The 22,982-nt window shown below is 38.6% G+C and overlaps 1 protein-coding gene across 1 annotated transcript in view; it reads left to right on the forward strand.

Moving 5' to 3' along the window:
- The window catches only part of MRC1 (mannose receptor C-type 1), a 100,002-nt gene extending 78,769 nt beyond the window's left edge, over positions 1–21,233 (forward strand). The window contains exons 25-30 of the mRNA XM_067704498.1: positions 2,026–2,191; positions 3,054–3,203; positions 14,903–15,016; positions 15,543–15,707; positions 17,105–17,146; positions 18,260–21,233. Coding sequence (XP_067560599.1) covers positions 2,026–2,191; positions 3,054–3,203; positions 14,903–15,016; positions 15,543–15,707; positions 17,105–17,146; positions 18,260–18,510 — 888 coding nt within the window. The 3' untranslated portion in view covers positions 18,511–21,233. The remainder of the gene's footprint in view (positions 1–2,025; positions 2,192–3,053; positions 3,204–14,902; positions 15,017–15,542; positions 15,708–17,104; positions 17,147–18,259) is intronic.
- Positions 21,234–22,982: the final 1,749 nt, after the last annotated feature.

Here is a 22,982-nt window from a genome sequence, read left to right on the forward strand (position 1 = left end):
GTTATGTCAGAAATCAAACTAAGACTTACCTAACTGATAAGTATTATTTTTACTTTCCTTAGGTTTTTAATATACAGCGTTACTGTATATTTTGAGTATGAAAATTAAGTTCTGCATCTAAACAGTTTTATTTATTAACTTATTTCTTTCTAGTGTCATGATTACAACTATGCCATAGGGATTAAGAAAGGAATTAAGAAAGCGTCAGGGGCATAGTTCCTGGGCGATGAGGATATTCCTTATTTTTTGTGGAAAGTCATTCTAGAGTTGCTATCTGTTCTGAAGCTGGGCCGCTTCCATCCGTGTGTGACAGATTTCATTGCGGTCAATTCCCTGTATTCCATAACAGAGAAGGAAGGTTGGCAAAAGATGGTGTAGAGTGAGGGTTGAGACACAGAACTAAGAGTGGTGTGGGAGTTGCCAACATTTTCCTAAAATGAGTCTTCTCTGATGCCAGGGGATCCATCTATCCTCCATCCATCCATCCATCCATCCATCTAACTAGTCAATCAGCAAACTTCCTAGTACAATAAATAGAGATGTCAACAAGTAATCAAGAGATAATACAGTGTCAAAGAGAGGTATATACAAAGTGCTGGGAGAGGAGAGAAAAGCGATCATTTGTGCAAGGGGAGAGGACCAACAGGGCTTCTCTGAGAAAGTCAAACTTTACAGATGTGGTCTGGGATGGTGGCTCATAAAGAAGGAGTACCAAGAAGAAATAAAAGGAGGTAAGGGGGTAGAGCTGGAAAGCAGACTGGTGCCAGACTTTGTAGAACTTCTTCCACCATGATGCAGAGCTCAACATTTACACTTCTTGCAATGCGTATTTCCCAAGTAGGTTAGTAAACATTTAAAAGTAAGTAGTTACACGATGATTTCTGTGTTTAAACTTAAGCACGGCATCTTTACTTCTATGTTGGATCTATTTTTAGTAACTAATTCTCTTGATAATTCATATGTTTTCTTCTCACAAATATGGTCCCAATTCTCTTATGAGTTTAAAATAGGCTTTTATTTATTGTTAGAAAGATTAAATAGCTTTCCATTATCCCAACATTTATAGCTAAAACAATACTGTTCTATTTATTACATCTATGGAGTTAATGATTATGCCAGCATTATTTGATTAAATATGGTAGAATACTACAAAATTCTAACTCGAGATTATGCATGCTTTTGATTTTGTCATTAAATCTTTGGTAATTGCTTTGGTAAATTAAATAATGCAGTTAAAAAGGGGACAGCTGTTTGAATGGTTTAAAAATTCACTTATCTCTGATTAAAGTTATACAGCATCTGTTGTGAGGTTTTACCTGTAAAATTTCTTTTAGACCGTCAAAAGAACATTATTGATAAGTAGTCTTTTTGATGTTGTCAGTTAATTTGTATGTGACCATAAATTTGCCCCAATAAATTTAATAAGAAGTATGCAAATTGAATAAAACAATTATCTTTAAAAGATGCCATCAGATTCATTTTGGTTGAAAGACCACCTAACTGGAAGGTAAGAGACCTAGGCTCCTCTCTTATCCAGCCACGTCACCTTGCATAAGTCATTTGTTGTTGGCCCTATTTCAACAGCCAAACAGTAAGAAGATTAGAAAAGTGTTTCTCTCGGGTCCATGAGTGCAAGGAAAATGACTTAGTTTTTATTATCATTTCAGTGATAATATAATACGTGTTTTATTTGTTCCAAAGGTAAAACCCCTCTTTTGCACTGAGGGCCTGCAAATAAAGAGAGTTTTCTAGAATAAGACATAGGTTTTTAAGTCTGTGTTTTGCAGAATAGCTTCCAACGATGTCTTCATGGGGAGCTTTAAGAAGTCGTTTTTTCTTAAAAAAGGCTGCATTTCCTGAATTTGATTTGGTAGAAAAAATTTATAATGTTCTTTTAATTCCCAAATGTTGAAGATTCTTTGTCAAATCACAGTCTTAACTATACTTTTTACTCCTTGCTGGGTTCTTTTGGTATTTTCTAAACGAAGCCAGGCTCCATGTTAATAGTTGTTCTTATTCTTGCAGACCAATAATGAATATGTTTGGACCGATAAATGGAGGGTGAGATACACTAATTGGGCCAGTGATGAGCCCAGACTGAAGTCAGCGTGTGTTTATATGGATCTTGACGGCTATTGGAAGACAGCACGTTGCAATGAAAGTTTTTATTTTCTCTGCAAAAGATCAGACGGTAATTGAATCCACAAAAACAATCAAGGGATTTGAAATTTTCTCAATAAGCTGATACAAACCACCGTTGATATTCTTAAACAGTCACATGTTTTGGGGTGGCTTAAGGATAATATAAAACATATTCCTTCACCTAACCAAAGACTGACCTGGCAATAAACAAATATAGAGAGATCAAAATAACAGAGAGAGAAATTTTTCTTCGTTGCTAGAATTTATTTCCTCTTTATACATTTCTGAATTTTTATTATTGGGATAGGCCTCTGAATCTATGATGTCAGCGTCCTCAGGAAATGATGATTACTTTTGATGTTGACGGCACAGCTATATCAAAATAATTTTATCAGAATATGCGTAGGTTCATCAGAGTCAGTGATAATACAGTGATACAGTCCTAGAATACAGTTATAGAGTCGGACAGTGGTAAAGTCCTAGAATTCTACCTATACCGTTTAGTTATAACATCAATGTCAGTCATAGCTAAGAAGGTTTTATAAGGGCTAGGATCCTAGAAAAAGAAAACTGTCTAGAAGGAAGACTGCCTTTGCAAATTATTTATGGTTGACCTTTTAGGGGAACTTATTAATGTCTTTGTAGGTTATCTGTAGATCCTCATGCTTAATTATGAATGTGATTGACCGCCGTTATACCATAGTACCTTCTATGGAAATACATTTTGTATGAAAAAAAATGATAAAGTAAAAAGAATACTCAATAATAGAAATGGCATATCCAAATGATTACCATTAGAGCTTAAAAAAATAATGATAGGCGATGAAAATTTCCTTAATGGCTTATATATTATTCTATGTACTGAAGAAACTTCAGGTCTTACTTTATTTGAAATGTCTTTTTATTAACAGAAATCCCTGCCACTGAACCTCCACAGCTGCCTGGTAGATGCCCCGAGTCAGAGCACACAGCGTGGATTCCTTTCCATGGTCACTGCTACTATATCGAGTCTTCATATACAAGGAACTGGGGCCAAGCTTCTCTGGAATGTCTTCGAATGGGTAAGTACCACATTTACCGTCAGAAAATCCCACAATCATCTATGTAGAGTACCAGGATGCTAGTAACGCTGTATATTAAAAACCTAAGGAAAGTAAAATTACTTGTTTCTTTGTCTTAATAATTTATATTGTAACAGAAAGGTCGACATCATGCCCCCCAAATATAATTTCTAACGTTGTAGCCTCGAAAGGTGAAAGAATTCTAGCAGAAAGCAGTGACTCGCTGAACAAGTCTTTCTGCCCCAATATTCTAAATTGTTAGGATTATTATTCAGAGTGTCACGTTCATCTTTTATCACTGATCGGCTCAGGCTTCACAAGTGCCCAGGAACCATTTTGCTTTCCCATGAATAGAAAAGCATTTAGATCTGATTATCTGTGTGAATAAATACGAAACAAAACTCAAGTGACATGACATAGATGAACAATTTCCCTCCTGAAATAAAAATGTCAAATAAAGTGAACTTTTTGGGGTGCATTTAAAAATCTACTTAATTAAATCCCACTGAATACTTGACTGAATTACTTTGTGGCTAAATTTTGATTATGCCCTAAGTCAGGGCTCTTCATTCAACAGTGGCGAGCAAGGGTTACATGCTCATTTCCTTCAGGTTCATTCAAAAGTCAGTCTGGAGTTTTCACTTCTTTTTACTTTTATGTTTAGTTTTTTTCTTTAGTTTTATTGAGGTATAGTTGACATAAAATTGTAATACATTTAAAGTGTAAGAGATGATGATTTGATACACATATTTGTTGGGAAAGGATTCCTAACCGTCAAGTTAACATGACCATCACGTCACATATTTACCTTTTTGTGTGTGTGTGTGGTGGGAACACTTAAGTTCTAATCTCTTAGCAAATTTCAGTGATACCATGCAGTATTATCAACTGTAGTCACTATATTATACATTAGATCCTAAGACCTTATTTATCATATAACTGAAAGTTTGTACCCTTTTACCAGCATCTCTCTATGTCTCCCACCCCCCAACCCCCTGACAACCACTGTTGTACCCTCTGTTTCTGTGAGTTTGACTTTTAAATTCCACCTATAAGTAATATCATGTAGTACTTGTCTGTCTCTGTCTGGCTTATTTCCTTAGAATAATGCCCTCCAGGTTAATCAATGCTGTTGCAAACGGCAGAATTTCCCTCTTTTTAAAGGCTGAATAATATTCCATTGTATATACATACTTCATTTTCTTCATCATTCATCTGTTGATGGACACTTAGGTTGTTTCCATGTTTTGGCTATAATAAATAATGCTGCAATGAACATGGAGTGCAGCTATCTTTTCGAGATAGTGGTTTCATTTCCTTTGGATGTATACCAAGAAGTGGGATTGCTGGATCATATGGTAGTCCTATTTTTAATTTTTTGAGGAACCTCCACACTGTTTTCCAAAAGGACTGTACCAATTTACATTCACACTAGCAGGGTTCCCTTTTCTCTTCCTCCTCTGCATCATTTGTTATCTCTTATCTTTTTAATAATAGCTAGCCTAAACAAGTGTGAGGTGATATCTCATTGCGGTTTTGATTTGCATTTCCCTGATGATTAGTGATGTTGAGCACCTTTTCCTGTACTTCTTAGCCATTTGTAAGTCTCCTTTGGAAAAAAAAATCTGTTCAGGTCCTTTGCTCATTTTTTGAATTGGGTTATTTTTTTGCTATTGAGTTGTATAAGTTCCTTGTATATTTTAGATATTAAACCTCTATTAAGACATGTGGTTTACAGAAAATTTCTCCCATTCAGGAGGTTGCATTGTCATTTTGCTGATGGTTTCCTTTGCTATGCAGAACCTCTTTAGGTTGATGTAGTCCCATTTGTTTATTTTTGCTTTTTTTCCCTTTGCTGTTAGTGTCAAATACAAAAAGATTAATGTCGAGGAGTTTATTGCCTGTATTTTCTTTTAGGATTTTTATGATTTCAGGTTTTACATTCAAGTCTTTAATCATTTTGAGTTGATTTTTCTGTATAGTGTTAGAGAGTGGACCAGTTGTATTCTATTGAATGTGGGTGTCTAGTTTTCTCAACACCATTTGCATGGAATAATTTTTTTTAATCCCTTCATTTTAAGCCTATGTATGTCCTAAAGTTGGAATGAGTTTCTTGTAGCATATAGTTGTCTTGTGTTTTTTTGATTTTTTTTTTAATCTATTAAGCCACTCTATGTTTTTCGATTGGAGAATTTAGTCCATTTATATTTATAGTAATTATTGGTAGGTATGCACTTAATATTGCCATTTTGTTAATTGTTTTCTGTCTGTCCTGACTTTCTTTTGTTCCTTTCTTCCTCTCTGCTCACTTCCTTTGTGATTTGATGATTTCTCAGTAGTATTACTTAGATTCTTTTCCTTTTATTTTGTGTATCTACTATAGGTTTTATTGTGTGGTTGTTGTGAAGATTACATGAAACATCTTAGAGTTATAACAGTGTATTTAAAGCTGATAACAACTTAACTTTGAATGTATGCAAACAGTCTGTATTTTTACATTCCCCCGACCTTTTATATTTTTGATGTCACAATTTACATCTTTTTATATTGTGTATACGTTAACAAATGATTGTATTTATAGTTATTATTTTTTTTAAGATGTTGGGGGTAGAAGTTTATTAATTAATTTTTGCTGTGTTGGGTCTTTGTTTCTGTGCGAGGACTTTCTCTAGTTGTGGCGAGTGGGGGCCACTCTTCATCACGGTGCGTGGACCTCTCACTATTGCGGCCTCTCTTGTTGTGGAGCACAGGCTCCAGACACGCAGGCTCAGTAGTTGTGGCTCACGGGCCTAGTTGCTCCGCGGCATGTGGGATCCTCTCAGACCAGGGCTCGAACCCGTGTCCCCTGCCTTAGCAGGCAGATTCTCAACCACTGCGCCACCAGGGAAGCCCTATAGTTATTTTTAATACTTTTGTCTTTTAACCTTTATACAACAGTTATAGGTGATTTACTTACCACCATTATAGTATCAGAATATTCTGGATTTTCCTATACATTTACCTTTACCATTGAGTTTTATATTTTCAAACATTTTCATATTACTAATTAGTGTCCTTTCATTTTAGCTTGAAGAATTCCCCTTGACATTTCTTATAAGTCTGGTCTATTGGTGATGAACCCTTTCAGCTTTTGTTTGTCTTGAAAACTCTTTATCCCTCATTTAATTCTGAATGACAGCTTTGCTAGGTAGAGTATTCTTGGCTGGAAGCTTTTATCTCTAAGCACTTTAAATATATCTTCTCACTCCCTTCCAGCCTGCAAAGTTTCTCCTGAAAAATTTGTTTTGTCTTACAAGGGTTCCCTTTTATGTAACAAGTTGCTTTTCTTTTGCTGTTTTTAAGAATCTCTTTTTGTCTTTAATTTTTGACAATTTAATATAATGTGTCTCAGTGTTTGTCTCTTTATATTCATTATATTTGGCACTCCTTATGTATGCTTCCTGGATCTAGATGTCTGTTTCTTTCCCCAAGGTTAGGGAAATTATCAGCCATTAGTTCTTTGAATAAGCTTTCTGCCCCCATCTCTCTCTTCTCCTTGAATTTCTGTAATGTGTAGATTGATCCTCTTGCTGTTGTCTCATAAGTCCTTTAAGCTAGCTTGACTCTTTTTGATTCTTTTTTTCTTTTTGCTTCAGGATATATTTGACTGCCCTTTCTTTGAGTTTACTGTTTCTTTCTTCCAGTTTTCTAGTCTGCTGTTGAACACCTCTACTGAACTTTTCATTTAAGTTATTGTGTTCTTCAGCTTTGTGATTTCTCTTTGGTACTTTTTAATATTTTCTCTCTCTTTGTTGAAATTCTTACTTTACTCATGCATTACTTTCCTGACCTCACTGAGTATCTTTATAGCTGTTATTCTGAACTCTCTATTGGGTAAATTACTTGTCTCTGTTTTATTAATATCAGTTTGGAGATGTATCTTGTTCTTTTGCTTGGAAGATATTTTGCTTTTGCTTTATTTTCCTTGACTCTCTGTGTTGGTTTCTGCACATTAGATAAAAGAGGCACCTCTCCCAGTCTTGAGTGGTCTTGTGTGGGAGATGAACCTCATCAGTCAATCCAGCCCAAGTTCCTGTTTGTCACTCAAAACTTTGTGGTTATACCAGCTGTTGTCTTTGTTTTTAGTGGCTCCCAGTGGTTGAGGGTGTGCCAATACCTGATGATATCCCAAAGGAGAGGATCACAGTTAGCACATAAAAGCAGACTGATTAGAAACTGGACCCTCGGGCACCTGGGAAAGTATATAAGCCAGGTGTGTGTCTAAGCTCCTTCCAGAGACCTGTTGGTGACCTGATTTTATCATTGCAGCAAGTCGGAGAAAGAAGGTGGCAGAAGGGCCCACCAGCTCCCCCAGGAGGATCACAGCTAGCCTCTTGCTGCGTGCACATTAGCAGCTGGACCCCCCAGGCAGCAGGCTATAAAGTATGCAGGCAGTCCCCTTCTAGGGAAAGACTGAGGGACGGGCGTTTTATCTGTTCCCTCTTAGCTGAGCCCTGGGAGAATAGCCATGGCAGGTGTTCGTAGCCCATTAACAACGGCTGCTTTATTTTCTGTGGTCCTACGGGTCTCGTGGCTGCAAACCCCATTAGCTTCCAGAGTTAGGCATTTGGGGGGCCTATTCCATCAAATAGAGGAACAAGAGCCTAAAAATTTGGGGTGCTAGATGTATGGTTGAAACCCTTCTCTATTCAGGGAGAAACTGGCCATTAGGGGCTCCCTCCTGATGATACGGCACTGTGCCATGGGTGGGGTTTATGAAGAGAGTGTGTCTCAGCCTTTCCTACTCATTTAGATGTTTGTGTTTTCTCAGTTGCCCTATATGTAGGAGTCACTGAGTTTCTGGATTTTACTGATAGAATTGCTCTATGTGTAGGTGTTCACTGGTGTGTATGTGGGAGAAGGGAATTTCAGGAGACTTATATGTTGCCACAGGGAGTTTAAAAACTCCCTATGAGTTTTTCCTTTAAATTTGAAGTCAGGAGAAGTCTACTTTGTCAGTTTTTGCTTCATGTATTTCGAGGCCTTATTGTTCGGTGCGTATATGTCTATATTTGTCATATCTTCTTGATGAATTAAAACTTTAATCATTATAAAACATCCTTATTTGTCTCTAGTAACAATTTTTGTCTAAAAGTCTTTTGTCTAGTATCAGTATAGCCACTCCAGCTCTTCTTTATTTACTATTTGCATGGACTATCTTTTTCCATGCTTTTACTTTTAACATGTTTATGTTTTTGAATCTCAAATGTGTGTTTTGTAGATAAAATATAGTTGTATTATTTTAAAATTTATTTTTATTTTTTATTCATTTTGCCAATCTCTGTCTTTTGATTGGAGTACTTCTTGGACATGATGAATCACTTCTCTCTTATTACTTTTGAGATTCTCTATCTTTGGATAGTTTGATTATGATGTGGAGCTTCTCAAGATTATCTTACTTGGATGTTGTTGAGCTTCCCGCATGTTTACATTAATGTTTTTCATCAACATTGGGAAGCTATTGGCCATTATTTCTTCAAGTATTCTTTCTGCCTCTTTATCTCATTCCTCTCCTAGGACTCCCATTATGTATATCTTGATTTGACTGGTGATGTTCCAAATATCTTTGAGACTCTGTAAATTTTTCTTCTTTTTTTCCCTCATTATTCAGACTGGATAATCTCAAGTTTGTTGATTATTTCTTTTGCTTAGTCAAACTCACTGTTAGGCCTCTCCAGTGAAGTTTTCCTTTCAATTATTATACTTTGTAACTCCAGAATTTTATTTCATAAAAAACAATTTCTACCTTTTTATTAATAGTCTCTATTTGGTGAGCAACTGTCTCATACTTTCTTTTAGTTCTTTAGACATTTTTTCCTCTAGTTCTTTAAACATCTTTAAAAGAGCTGATTTAGGAAGATGGCGGAAGAGTAAGACGCGGAGATCACGTTCCTCCCCACAGATACACCAGAAATACATCTACGCATGGAACTCCTACAGAGCATCTACTGAACGCTGGCAGAAGACCTCAGACCTCCCAAAAGGCAAGAAACCCCCCACGTACCTGGGTAGGGCAAAAGAAAAAACTAAACAGAGACAAAAGGATAGGGACGGGTCCTGCACCAGCGGGAGAGAGCTGTGAAGGAGGAAAAGTGTCCACACACTAGGAAGCCCCTTCGCGGGTGGAGGCTTCGGGAGGCGGAGTGGGGGAGCTTGGGAGCCGCGGAGGAGAGCACAGCAACAGGGGTGCGGAGGACAAAGCGGACAGATTCCAGCGCAGAGGATCGGGCCGACCGGCACTCACCAGCCGAGAGGCTTGTCTGCTCGCCCGCCGGGGCGGGCGGGACTGGGAGCTGAGGCTCCGGCTTTTGTCGGAGCGCCGGGAGAGGACTGAGGTTGGCGGCGTGAACACAGCCTGCAGGGCGTTAGTGCACCGCGGCTGGCCGGGAGAGAGTCCGGGGCAAGTCTGGAACTGCCGAAGAGGCAAGAGACTTTTACGTCCCTCTTTGTTTCCTGGTGCACGAGGAGAGGGGATTAAGAACGCTGCTTGAGAGAGCTCCAGGGACGGGCGCGAGCCGCGGCTAAAAGTGCGGAGCCCAGAGACAGACATGAGACGCTAGAGCCGCTGCTGCCGCCACCGGGAGGCCTGTGTGCGAACACAGGTCACTAGCCACACGCCCTTCCGGGGAGCCTGTGCAGCCCGCCACTGCCAGGGTCCCGGGATCCAGGGACAACTCCCCCGGGAGAACGCACAGGCGCGCCTCAGGCTGCAACGTCTCGCCGGCCTCTGCCGCCGCAGGCCCGCCCCACACTCCGTGCCCCTCCCTACCCCCGGGCCTGAGTGAGCCAGAGCCTCCGAATCAGCGGCTCCTTTAACCCTGTCCTGTCTGAGCAAAGAACAGACGCCCTCCGGCGACCTACACGCACAGGCGGGGCTAAATCCAAAGCTGAGCCCCTGGGAGCTGTGAGAACAAAGAAGAGAAAGGGAAATCTCTCCCAGCAGCCTCAGGAGCAGCGGATTAAAGCTCCACAATCAACCTGATGTACCTGCATCTATGGAATACCTGAATAGACAACCAGTCATCCCAAATTAAGGAGCCCTGTGGATGAAAGGCTCTTGGGGCTGCAGCCAGGAGTCAGTGCTGTGCCTCTGAGGTGGGAGAGCCAACTTCAGGACACTGATCCACAAGAGACCTCCCAGCTGCACATAATATCAAACAGCAAAAATTTCCGAGAGATCTCCATCTCAACGCCAGCACCCAGCTTCACTCAACGACCAGCAAGCTACAGTGCTGGACATCCTATGCCAAACAACTAGCAAGACAGGAACACAACCCCACCCATTAGCAGAGAGGCGGCCCAAAATCATAATAAGTCTACAGACACCCCAAAACACACCACTAGACGTGGACCTGCCCACCAGAAAGACAAGATCTAGCCTCATCCACCAGAACACAGGCACTAGTACCCTCCACCAGGAAGCCTACACAACCCACTGAACCAACCTTAGCCACTGGGGACAGACACAAAAAACAACAGGAACTACGAACCTTCAGCCTGCAAAAAAGGAGACCCCAAACACAGTAAGATAAGCAAAATGAAAAGACAGAAAAACACACCGCAGATGAAGGAGCAAGATAAAAACCCATCAGACCTAACAAATGAAGAGGAAATAGGCAGTCTACCTGAAAAAGAATTCAGAATAATGATAGTAAGGTTGATCCGAAATCTTGGAGATAGAATGGACAATAGAATGGACAAAATGCAAGAATCAGTTAACAAGGACCTAGAAGAACTAAAGATGAAACAAGCAACGATGAACAACACAATAAATGAAATTAAAAGTACTCTAGATGGGATCAATAGCAGAATAACTGAGGCAGAAGAACGGATAAGTGACCTGGAAGATAAAATAGTGGAAATAACTACTGCAGAGCAGAATAAAGAAAAAAGAATGAAAAGAACTGAGGACAGTCTCAGAGACCTCTGGGACAACATTAAACGTACCAACATTCGAATTATAGGGGTTCCAGAAGAAGAAGAGAAAAAGAAAGGGACTGAGAAAATATTTGAAGAGATTATAGTTGAAAACTTCCCTAATATGGGAAAGGAAATAGTTAATCAAGTCCAGGAAGCACAGAGAGTCCCATACAGGATAAATCCAAGGAGAAATACGCCAAGACACATATTAATCAAACTGTCAAAAATTAAATACAAAGAAAACATATTAAAAGCAGCAAGGGAAAAACAACAAATAACACACAAGGGAATCCCCATAAGGTTAACAGCTGATCTTTCAGCAGAAACTCTGCAAGCCAGAAGGGAGTGGCAGGACATATTGAAAGTGTTGAAGGAGAAAAACCTGCAACCAAGATTACTCTACCCAGCAAGGATCTCATTCAGATTTGATGGAGAAATTAAAACCTTTACAGACAAGCAAAAGCTGAGAGAGTTCAGCACCACCAAACCAGCTCTACAACAACTGCTAAAGGAACTTCTCTAGGCAAGAAACACAAAAGAAGGAAAAGACCTACAATAACAAACCCAAAACAATTAAGAAAATGGGAATGGGAACACACATATCGATAATTACCTTAAATGTAAATGGACTAAATGCTCCCACCAAAAGACACAGATTGGCTGAATGGATACAAAAACAAGACCCATATATTTGCTGTCTACAAGAGACCCGTATGCTAACACATATATATGGAATTTAAGAAAAAAAAAATGTCATGAAAAACCTAGGGGTGAAACAGGAATAAAGACACAGACTTACTAGAGAATGGACTTGAGGCTATGGGGAGGGGGAAGGGTAAACGGTGACAAAGCAATAAAGAGGCATGGACATGTATACACTACCAAACGTAAGGTAGATCGCTAGTGGGAAGCAGCCGCATAGCACAGGGAGATCAGCTCGGTGCTGTGTGACCGCCTGGAGGGGTGGGATAGGGAGGGTGGGAGGGAGGGTGACGCAAGCGGGAAGAGATATGGGAACATATGTATATATATAACTGATTCATTTTGTTGTGAAGCTGAAACTAACATACCATTGTAAAGCAATTATGCTCCAATAAAGATGTTTAAAAAAAAAATAAATAAAATAAAATAAAATAAAATAGCTGATTTAAAAAGTCTTTGTCCAGTAAGTCAGAGGTGTGGCTGTTTCAGGAACAGTTTGTATTGACTGCTGCTTTTGCTGGTATGGGTCATATTTCCGTGTTTCTTTACATTTCTTATAATTTTTTGTTGAAAAATGAATATTTAACTCTGGAAATAAGTTTCTTTCCACTCCACCAGGTTTGTTTTTGTTGCTGTTTGTTGTTATTTGCTTGTTTAGTAACTTTCCCTCATGAATTCTGTAAAGTTTTGTATTCTTTTTCAAGTGCGGTTACTGAAGTCTCTTGCCTGCTTAGTTTAGTGGTCAGCTAATGATTGGGAACGTATTTCCTTAGTGCCTAGAACCAGAAAGTTCCCCACGTTTTACTGAAGGGCTCGGTCTGAAGACATGCCTTCAACACTCATATAGGCAGTTAAAAACTCTGCCTTAGCCTTCACTTCCTGCTTGTGCAGACCCTCAGGGTCAGCCAGAGGTGAGAGCGTAGGGACTTTTCAGATCTTTCATGGGCATGCACATAGTCCTGGGCGTGTACACAGCCCAATGTGTGTCTGTGGCCTTCTAGGCTCCCAGGAATAGGTCAATGCTTCTTAAAGCTCCCTATGGACATTTTACTCCATAGTTTTTCCTTTTAGTTTTTTGGTTACCTTGTTGTTAACCTAAAATTGTTTCCCACACTGCTTCAGGCAGCTGTGATATTAGGTACTTGCCACGGTTAGTTTTTGACAAATACCCCCAAGGAAAAGGCCGTTTACATTGGATGAGCTCTGAGTCAGGTCAAATCAAGGCAAGTGAGGTTTTCCAGGGAAATGTCAGAGAGATCAAATAATGGAAATTCTTTGAGAATGTGACTTATAAAGAACCCCAATCCCATTCTGACTTTCCCAGTGTCTTCCTGGCTTCTGGTTTTCACTGTGATTTTGAGGCCGTTGGTTTTTAACGCAGTCACAGAGCTAGGGATAAAGCTATGGGATTAGGACAAGTTAAAACACCATGTAGCTTACTTTTCTTACTGAGAGTCAAGCATTTTCTTGAATAAATGCTTCCTGGATTGTTACAAGCTGCTGGTTAACTTTCAGGGTTCTGAAAAAGTTGATTTTGAAAAACTTGTTAGTGTTCTTATTGCTTTTGTAGAGGAGAGGAATTTCAGGGGTACTTACTCTGCCAGTCCTTATGATGTCACTTGAAACCTGCTTTCTCTTAATTAAAAAAATGTTTTTCTTTCATGTTGCTGAGTATTTTTTTAAAAAAATCTTGCAGTGAATGTGTAGAAACTTCATTTTCAACTTTAGATAACTATATTTTCCTGTTAATGAATGATTCACATTCATCAAAATATGTCACAAATACATTGAAATGGCTATTGTCTATGAAATATGTTTAATAGTGGATTACGAAATTATGCAATGAAAACAGTCATCAAGAGAATAATCCAGGACCCAGTAACATGGGGTGCAAGCATATGGTTAAGTATAGGTCCTCAAGGTCCAGATGCCTGGATCATGCCATGACTTTGCCCTCCTCTATCATTAGAATCTTGGTAAATTACTTACCCTCTGGACTTTAGGTTCCTTATCTGTAAAATGGAGTAACAGTAGTACTGATTGTTGTAAAATTTTAGTGACATCGTGCTTATAAAGCCCAAAGCAAAATGTCTGGCATAAACTGCTTAAATTATATTTTAAGTTGTTATTATTTAAAATTCTGTAATTTAACTATAAAATACAGTGCTGGCTCTGAATCAATCTTTGACTGGGTTGTCAATGCCATAGTCATGTAAGCAGTCTTTCTGTTTCCTCTCTCCTTTTTGTGCAGCTGGATTAATACTCCCAGAGTGCATTGCATCATTCTGCTGCCTGAAAAAAACTGTTTTTTAATCACCACATTACCCTAAATACCAGTCTCCTACCATCTGCAGTGAGACCTAACCCAAGTCTTTTTTCACCCATTGACCAGATTCATCCAGCCAAACTGAACTATCTATTAACACTATTCATTTACCCCAATAATTGCCTTATCTGTCTATCTGTCTATCTACCTACCTACCTACCTATCTATTTCAAATCCTGTTACTAAAAACTAAATATGGAGAATTCCATGCATCTGTGAGCTATCTCTGTTCATGAAGAAGCTCTATGCTTCCCTTTCTCTTCATCTTTTCTCTTATTCTTCCTCTTCCTGGAATTATTTTCTATCCTTTCTGCTTGAAATATTATGCTCCCTAGTATCTTAAATTCTGTCTCCTCCATGCTCCCTTTTAGTTTCTTCCCCTAAAACAAATATTCTCCTAATACATTTCTTTGTACTCTCAACTTATTACTACCCACTGAACCATAACCTTCTCAAACATTCTGTGTCTTATTCATCATTGTATATCCTGCAGTGAGTCGTTAAGTGCTTACACAAATGATGCTTAAAAAAATAATATTTTCAGAATGGAAACAAATTCTTAGAAGCCAAATGGCCACTCTTTGCAATTCTTCTCCTTAAGTGGAGATAGTGGGATGATTTTTATTGCTCTTAATATCAATACTATCATGATAAAAATATTTTCAACTACTTAAATATACTGCCATCATATTTGCCCTTTTGTACTCTGCAGGTTCCTCTCTGGTTACCATTGAAAGTGCTGCTGAATCAAGTTTCCTGTCATATCGAGTTGAGCCGCTTCAAAGCAAAGCCAACTTTTGGATAGGATTGTATAGAAACGTTGAAGGTAATCTTTGCACCATGATTACTGAATCACAAACATTTCAAAATGTTGTAGGTAAAACAAGTTTTCAGTCCTAGAAAGTCTTGCCTTAAGTAATGATTAATTTGTGAAGAGTTTGGAAATTCAAACTCATATTTTCATTTGAGGTAAGAAGTGAAAATTTAAATGACTCACATATTAGGCTATCTTGAAAGTTGCTAATTAAAGAATATCTACTGTAGCTAAGTTAAAGAAGTTTTAAAAAATATTTTCTATCTCTTGCCAGGAAAAAAACAATTAGGGGAGGATAAGTTTACATATTTATACTAATTAGGAATAAATTTTCAACTAAAACTACATGAGAAACACATTCTTAGTTTCCCTGTAACAACTAGTTACTATTATCTTGCCTGTGAAAAGTTTGGTTGTAAAACAGCTGTTGATTGCAGTATAAAATAACATGCTTAGAAATTTTACATGAATAAGTTGAATTTATTTTAAGGCAAGTTATTTTTAACTTCTGTTTTTATTGGCTTTCTCTGATAATCAGGAATGTGGCTATGGATAAACAACAACCCACTCTCCTTTGTCAACTGGAAGACAGGAGATCCCTCTGGGGAAAGAAATGATTGTGTCGCTTTATATGCATCTTCTGGATTTTGGAGTAATATTCACTGTTCTTCCTACAAAGGATACATTTGTAAAAGACCAAAATGTAAGTTAGAATTTGTCCTATGGTATGTGTGTTTCCAGGCTCCCATCTCTTTCACGTATTGATATCAGGTGTGTAATTATCAATATAATGCGATTACAGGTTCCTTGAAACCTCTCCCTGGTTTTTTTTTTTTTTTTTTTTTTTTTGTGGTACACGGACCTCTCACTGTTGTGGCCTCTCCCGTTGCGGAGCACAGGCTCCAGACGCGCAGGCTCAGCGGCCGTGGCTCACAGGCCCAGCCGCTCCGCGGCATGTGGGATCTTCCCGGACGGGGGCACGAACCTGTGTCCCCTGCATTGGCAGGTGGACTCTCAACCACTGCGCCACCAGGGAAGTCCATCTCCCTCTTTATAAGTGAGAAATCCAATCTGCCGTGGTGATCAGTTGCTGTCTGCAGTTTTGAGTGAGCACAAAACACTCTCTTTCTGCTTAACTGACATAATGATTTTGGTATATCAATACATTTATAATGGGATATCCATGCATATGGATTTGAGAAGTTGTGAGCAGTTTGGAGAGCCAGGCCTATGGCGTGCGAGAAGAAGGGGTGAAATACTTACCCTGGCCAAACCAAAGTGGACGGTGAGGAGGAATGAGAATTTATTAGGGAATAAATCATGTAACACCAATTAAGTTTCCTTCGGAGATTGAATGACAGACCATGTCAGGACAGGGGCTGGGGGAATTAATAATATTATATGCCCATGCTGTGATACTCTCTGGACTTCCATAATGTTTTATGCTATTCTACTTCATGTAATATCTTTCCCAAGAGACAAAATTATAAATTAGATAAGAGATTTAAATAAATGAGTTGGATAAATTAACACTCCATCCCCAGTAGATTTTTATTTCATTTTAGAATTGCGTAGTTCTTCATTCTTTGAAAGCTCTGTTCTAAGATACCACACCCTTTGGTGCAATGTTGGAATCTTATTTTAGTTTTCATTCAAATGCCTTGTAGTACCTTATGCTTCAGTGAGCCATTTTCAAAACTGCTAGCCTAGGATACATTATTTATGGGTAGATTGGGTATATTTTGAGGGTGAGTATCAGTGGCTCAAATGCAACCGAGGAGATCATATTTTCAGATCTTCCAATGTATTCAAACTCATCATGCAGCTATAGGATGCTGTTATAGGATGGGTAGATAGAGCAATCTGTATAAATATGCAGATTTTATCTATCAATCATCCATCCATCTATCTACCTATCTATCGTCTATTTATGTCTGTCTATATCATATATCACCATCAATCCAACATGGATGGTTTGATGTATTTGTAAACCAAATAATGCTCACTATCTACACGCAACTATTATGGGTTTTTAATAAGTATTTAATTATTTTCTTATTTTACAAACAGTATTTAATTATTTTCTTATTTTACAAACAGTTGTTGATGCTGAACCTACTCATACATTAATTACGACAAAAGGTAAGACCATTTTGAAATTTTAATTTCCATATTAGTAATATATCAATCAAATTTGTTTGTTTTAAAAACCACAGTAATCCCTTCCTATCCGCCCTGCCCTCTCAGTCGCATTTCTTGAGCTATACTAGCCTTTGTCATTATGACATCGACCTTCCTTAAGTGATGCCCGAGGAGAGCAGGCCTTGGCGTCAGTGGGTGTTTTTATCATAGATCTTACTGAGGACATTGATTGCTCTGTTACCAAGGGTTGCCCTATGAGAGCCCACCGAGGAAATTTCTCTTAGAAATCCCTGTGATTTTTTTCCTTTCTTTTTTTTTTTAAGCAATGTGTTAAGTTTTAATTTTATGGACAGCTTGAATAAGGAACTGATCCTCTTTCACTCATGTTGTTTGCTGCCAAAAACACTCAAAGTGAGATTTATAGCTTGCCTAAAGCCCCCTTATTAACTTCGTAAGTGCTGTCTGTGAACTAATACTCGTGTGTTCAGATTTCCATCGCTCACTTTCTTTTTTGCCCGAATTATTTTGAAACAGGTGTAAATATTTTAAAATGATAAAATGTTGCACCGTGGCCGTAACTTTTGCAGTTTGAGGCGCAACTGTAAAACTCGCACAACTTTCTTGCTGTTTCACAATTTCGTAGATGGAAGATTCATTCCCACTGTAGATCTCAGCAACCTCAGCAAACTGTTTTTCTTTCCTTATTAAGTTGAGAACTTTTACCTTTTCACTTAAAGGAAGCACTTTATGGCTTCTCTTAGGCATATTGGAGTTGCCAGCATCACTACTCTTGGGCTTTGGGGCCATTATTAAATAAAATAAGGGTCACATGAACACACACACACAAAATAAATAAAATAAAATATTATACCAGTTCAGGGCTACGTAGATACATGAAATATTCTTGCAACTGCATAATCATCTTAACATGTAAAATAATCTTCTGTATCACGTGGACTTCTGTTTTCATGTCCTGCATTCTGTTTGGCAAATGTCACTGGAAAGAAAATTTGTGAATTTTAGTCTTCCTAAGAAGAAAGTTGTATTGTTTCCATAGCATTCTACTCTCTGCCTCCCCTTAACTCGTTTCCTAACATGTTTATTTATTTACAGCTGACCCAAGGAAGATGGGCCCTTCCAAACCATCTTCCAACGTGGCAGGAGTGGTAGTCATAGTGGTCCTCCTGATTATAACGGGTGCTGGCTTCGCTGCGTATTTCTTTTATAAGAAAAGACGTGTGCCTTTCCCTCGAGAGGACACTTTTGAGAACACTCTCTATTTTAATAGTGGATCGAGTCCAGGAACTAGTGATACAAAAGATCTCATGGGCAACATTGAACAGAATGAACACGCAGTCATCTAGAATCACGGTGTGATTTAGGTATATTTGAATTTCATAAGATTATAACTAAAATGGTAAAGTCTTTCATTCAATGTGATTATTTCCTTTCAAATTAGTGCTGTATTACACTGGTCTGTCCTTTTCCTTTGCCTCATGGAAAAAATAACTGTTTATTTTCTAGCCTGGCAAGATATTTTCACAAAAAAAGGATAACGACATTGACTACTATGTTTAAAAAGATCTTAGGTGAATATACAGCACTGGTGTGTAGCTAGTGTCAACTGCATACAGATTACAAGAACCCCAGAAACAACCAGCTAAGCTTCTTGAAATCGTTTAAGGAGCTCCCAAAGAACTGTTACCCATTGAATAGTTATTCGGTAATTAGATGAGCATTTTAAAAGCCAAGTACAAATAACCTCGGGTGACACAAAAATTTAGTCACTTTTTTTCTTATACCCATCTTGATTTTTACCCCAATGATTTAGAATTATATTTTTACATGTGCAGAAAGAATAGGGCAGCTGAGAATCTTGTTTGTCCCAAGCAGGATTTTCCAGGCTGAATATTGCAAATGTGTTCTTTGTCCTGTTTTATGTATATCAAGAATGCAAAGATGTGAAATAAAAATATAAATTTGCATAACTGGATGTATTTAGATAATGTGAAATAGACATCAAAACAAGGTCTAGGGCTTCCCTGGTGGCGCAGTGGTTGAGAGTCCGCCTGCCGATGCAGGGGACATGGGTTCGTGCCCCGGTCCGGGAAGATCCCACATGCCGCCGAGCGGCTGGGCCCGTGAGCCATGGCCGCTGAGCCTGCGCGTCCAGAGCCTGTGCTCCGCAACGGGAGAGGCCACAACAGTGAGAGTCCCGCGTACCGCAAAAAAAACAAAAAACAAGGTCTATTTTTAATGGATTTGTATTTTGGTGATCTTGGTAAGTGTAAATTTTCTTTTAACTGAGATTTATTTATCCGTTTACTTTACACTTCACTGTACTCTGAAAATAAATGATATTATTAGTAGAGGAATTCTTTAAACTCTTCATCTGTTTGGAAAAAAAAAAGATTGTTAAAACACTGTGCATAAAATGAATTTTTTACTGTAATGACTTGGCCAGTTTCCCTGGATCTTTCCCCTGTAACACTGACTTATTTCAGAATTCAACAATCAAAGGCGCTGTTATTGGGAATTAGGTCTTTAATATCATTTTCTCACTTTAACAATTCCTTTTTGCTTAAAAAGTTTTGCCTTAGATAAAGCTTTATGTACATTGTGAAATACATTGGAGGTGTCACATCTTGCATGGGTACCACGCTCCCAGCTCATTCTTGCCTTTTCCAAGGGGTTGCTCACGGGCAGAAATTCCTTACCTGAGGTCCCTAAACAGGACTCCTTAGATGGCATTAAGGGGTCTATGAAGGCCCCCCAAATTGTATGCAAAATGTCTCTATTTGTGTTTATGCCTTTTTTTTTTCTGGGAAGAAAATAGCTAGATTTTCAAGAGAGTCTGTAATTCAAAAAGGACTAAGTAGTGTACTGTGTACACAGGAGGTAAGGTGAGGTTTGCAATACCCCACCTTAGATAGGTGACAGGTACAAAGAAACAGGATGAGAGAGGTGGGCAATTGTGGGAAAGCTTGCTGAGAACAAGCAACTCTCATGCTTCAGACAATAGAAAACCAATTGCTTTTATTTTCCTGGTAAGAACACAACATATTCCATTAGAGGAAGTTCCAGTGGAAACAATGGCTATGGTGTCAAAGGAGCATGTGGTTAATTATACTGAAAAAAATCTTCATATATACATATTTTTTTCTTTTAAGATACAAGAGAAAGATGTGAAAGAGGAGTGTATGAGTGGGCACGATTTACAAATTCTTTACACAAGTCATTTTCATCATAACTCAGAGCTGCGTTTTTGCAGAAAATATTTTGGACTTCAAACAACATATATCTCAGACTTAAATGTCTTATCCTTTCAAGAAACTGTATTCGGCAGGGTGCTGAGTTTTATGCTTCACACCCTCACATTATCCACTCAAACATACAATCAAATAGATAAGTCACCTGTATCTATATATGTACCCAAATTAAGTAGTAACATATTAATAAGCTTTTTTTTTGGAGGGGGGGAAGTTTTATAAAGCAGAGAAGAGCAGTTTTTGTTTTGTTTGCTTTTTTGCATTTCTTTTTGGTTTTGGTTGTTGTAGTTGATTTGTTTTTGTTTCTGTTTAAATAAATTTATTTATTTTATTTGTTTATTTTTGGCTGCATTGGGTCTTCATTGCTGCACTCAGGCTTTCTCCAGTTGCGGCGAGCGGGGGCTACTCTTTCATTATGGTGCACGGGCTTCTCGTTGCAGTGGCTTCTCTTGTTGTGGAGCATGGGCTCTAGGTGCGCAGGCTTCAGTAGTTGTGGCACATGGGCTCAGTAGTTGTGGCTCACGAGCTTAGTTGCTTCGCAGCATGTGGGGTCTTCCTGGACCAGGGCTCGAACGTGTGTCCCCTGCATTGGCAGGCAGATTCTTCACCACTGCGCCACCAGGGAAGCCCCTGTTTTTGTTTTTTAACTGGAAATTCTTTCTGGGGATTAAATGTTTAAGTGCTCTCCTCAGTGGCTTTGCACTTGTTTTCGTCAGAATTCCGCAGCCAGAAGATTCTTAAGGATATTTTTTTTCCCAGGTGAACTCAAAACAATGTGAATAGTCTGTAACTTGAACTCTAAAATTAAAGATGATATCTTGAGAGACTGGTAATATCTTGCTTCATCCATTTTCAGTGTTCACTCAGCCATCTGCTTGTACATTTACCCATTAGTTCAGGAGATATTCCATGAGCACCTAATACATATGCCAGGCCTTGAGCTAGGTCCTGGAGATTCAAATATGGGTGAGAAGCATTGCTTGTCCACAAGAACTGCACAGTCTAGTGGACATCCAGACACAAAAGATCATTTTGGGGGAAACTTTTATTGATGTATACTTGATGTACACTATTATATAAATTATAGGTGTTCAATATAGTGATTCACAATTTTTAAAAATTATACTCCATTTATAGTTATAAAATGTTGGCTATATTCCCAATGTTGTACAGTATATCCCCATAGCTTATTTTATACCTAACTGTTTGTACCTCTTAATCCCCTACCCTTATATTGCCCCCCAGCCTGTAACCACTAGTTTGTTCTTGATATCTGTGAGTCTGCTTCTTTTTTGTTATGTTCACTAGTTTGTTGTATATTTTAGATTCCACTGGTAAGTAATACCATACAGTGTTTTTCTTTCTCTGTCTGACTTATTACTTAGAATAATGCCCTCCAAGTCCATCTGTGTTGTTGCAGATGGCAAAATTTCATTCTTTTTATGGCTGAATAATATTCCATTGTGTATATATACCATATCTTCTTTATGAATTCATCTGTTGACAGGCACTTAGGTTGCTTCTGTATCTTGGCAATTGTAAATAATGGTGGTTTGAACATTGGGGTGCAGGTATCTTTTAGAATTAGTGTTTTCTCTCTTTTTTGGGATATATACCCAGGAGTGGAATTGCTGGGTCTTATGGTAGTTCTATTTCAGTTTTTTGAGAAACCTCCATACTGTTTTCCACACTGGCTGCACCAGTTTACATTCCTAACAACAGTGTGTAAGGATTCCCTTTTCTCCACATCCTCTCCAGCGTTTGCAATTTGTGTTCTTTTTGATGGTGGCCATTCTGACAGGTGTGAGGTGATAGCTCATTGTGGTTTTGATTTGCATTTCCCTGATGATTAGCAACACTGAACATCTTTTCATACGCCTGTTGGCCATCTGTATTTCCTCTTTGGAAAAATGTCTATTCAGGCCTTTTGCCCATTTTTTAAAATCAGGTGGTTTGTTTTTTTGATGTTGAATTATATGAACTTCCAAAACCTCATTTTTAACGTAATGGAATCTTTAAAGACACTACCTCTGAATTCAGTCACATTCTGAGGTTCTATGTGTTAGAGCTTCAACATATGAATTTGGCGGGGGACACAATTCAGCCCATAACATACTTCTATAATGCTTTTTTTTTGATTGTCCCTTGTATTTGTAGGGTTCTCCAGAGAAGTGGAACCAAAGGGCTCTATACATCTATCCATCAGTTATCTGTGTCTATCTGTCATCTATCTATCTATCTATCTATATCTATCATCTATCATATTTTAATCTACTTACCTACATACTCTATAGATTTATTTAAAGAACTGGCTCATGCAACTTGGAGCTTGGTAAGTCCCAGATATACAGGAGAGGTCAGCAGGCTGAAGACCCAGGGAAGAGTTACAGCTTGAGCCCAAAGGCAGTCTGGTAGCAGAATTCTTCTGGCTCTCTGTTCTCTTCAGGCCTTCAGCTGATTAGATGAGGCTTATCCACACTGTGGAGGGTAATCTGCTTTACTAAAAGTCCACCAGGGCCCAGCCAAGAGGACACATAAAATTAACCATCACACCACTTTATATGGCA

The sequence above is a fragment of the Pseudorca crassidens genome, chromosome 1, assembly GCF_039906515.1.
Source record: "Pseudorca crassidens isolate mPseCra1 chromosome 1, mPseCra1.hap1, whole genome shotgun sequence".
Taxonomy (NCBI): Eukaryota; Metazoa; Chordata; class Mammalia; order Artiodactyla; family Delphinidae; genus Pseudorca; species Pseudorca crassidens.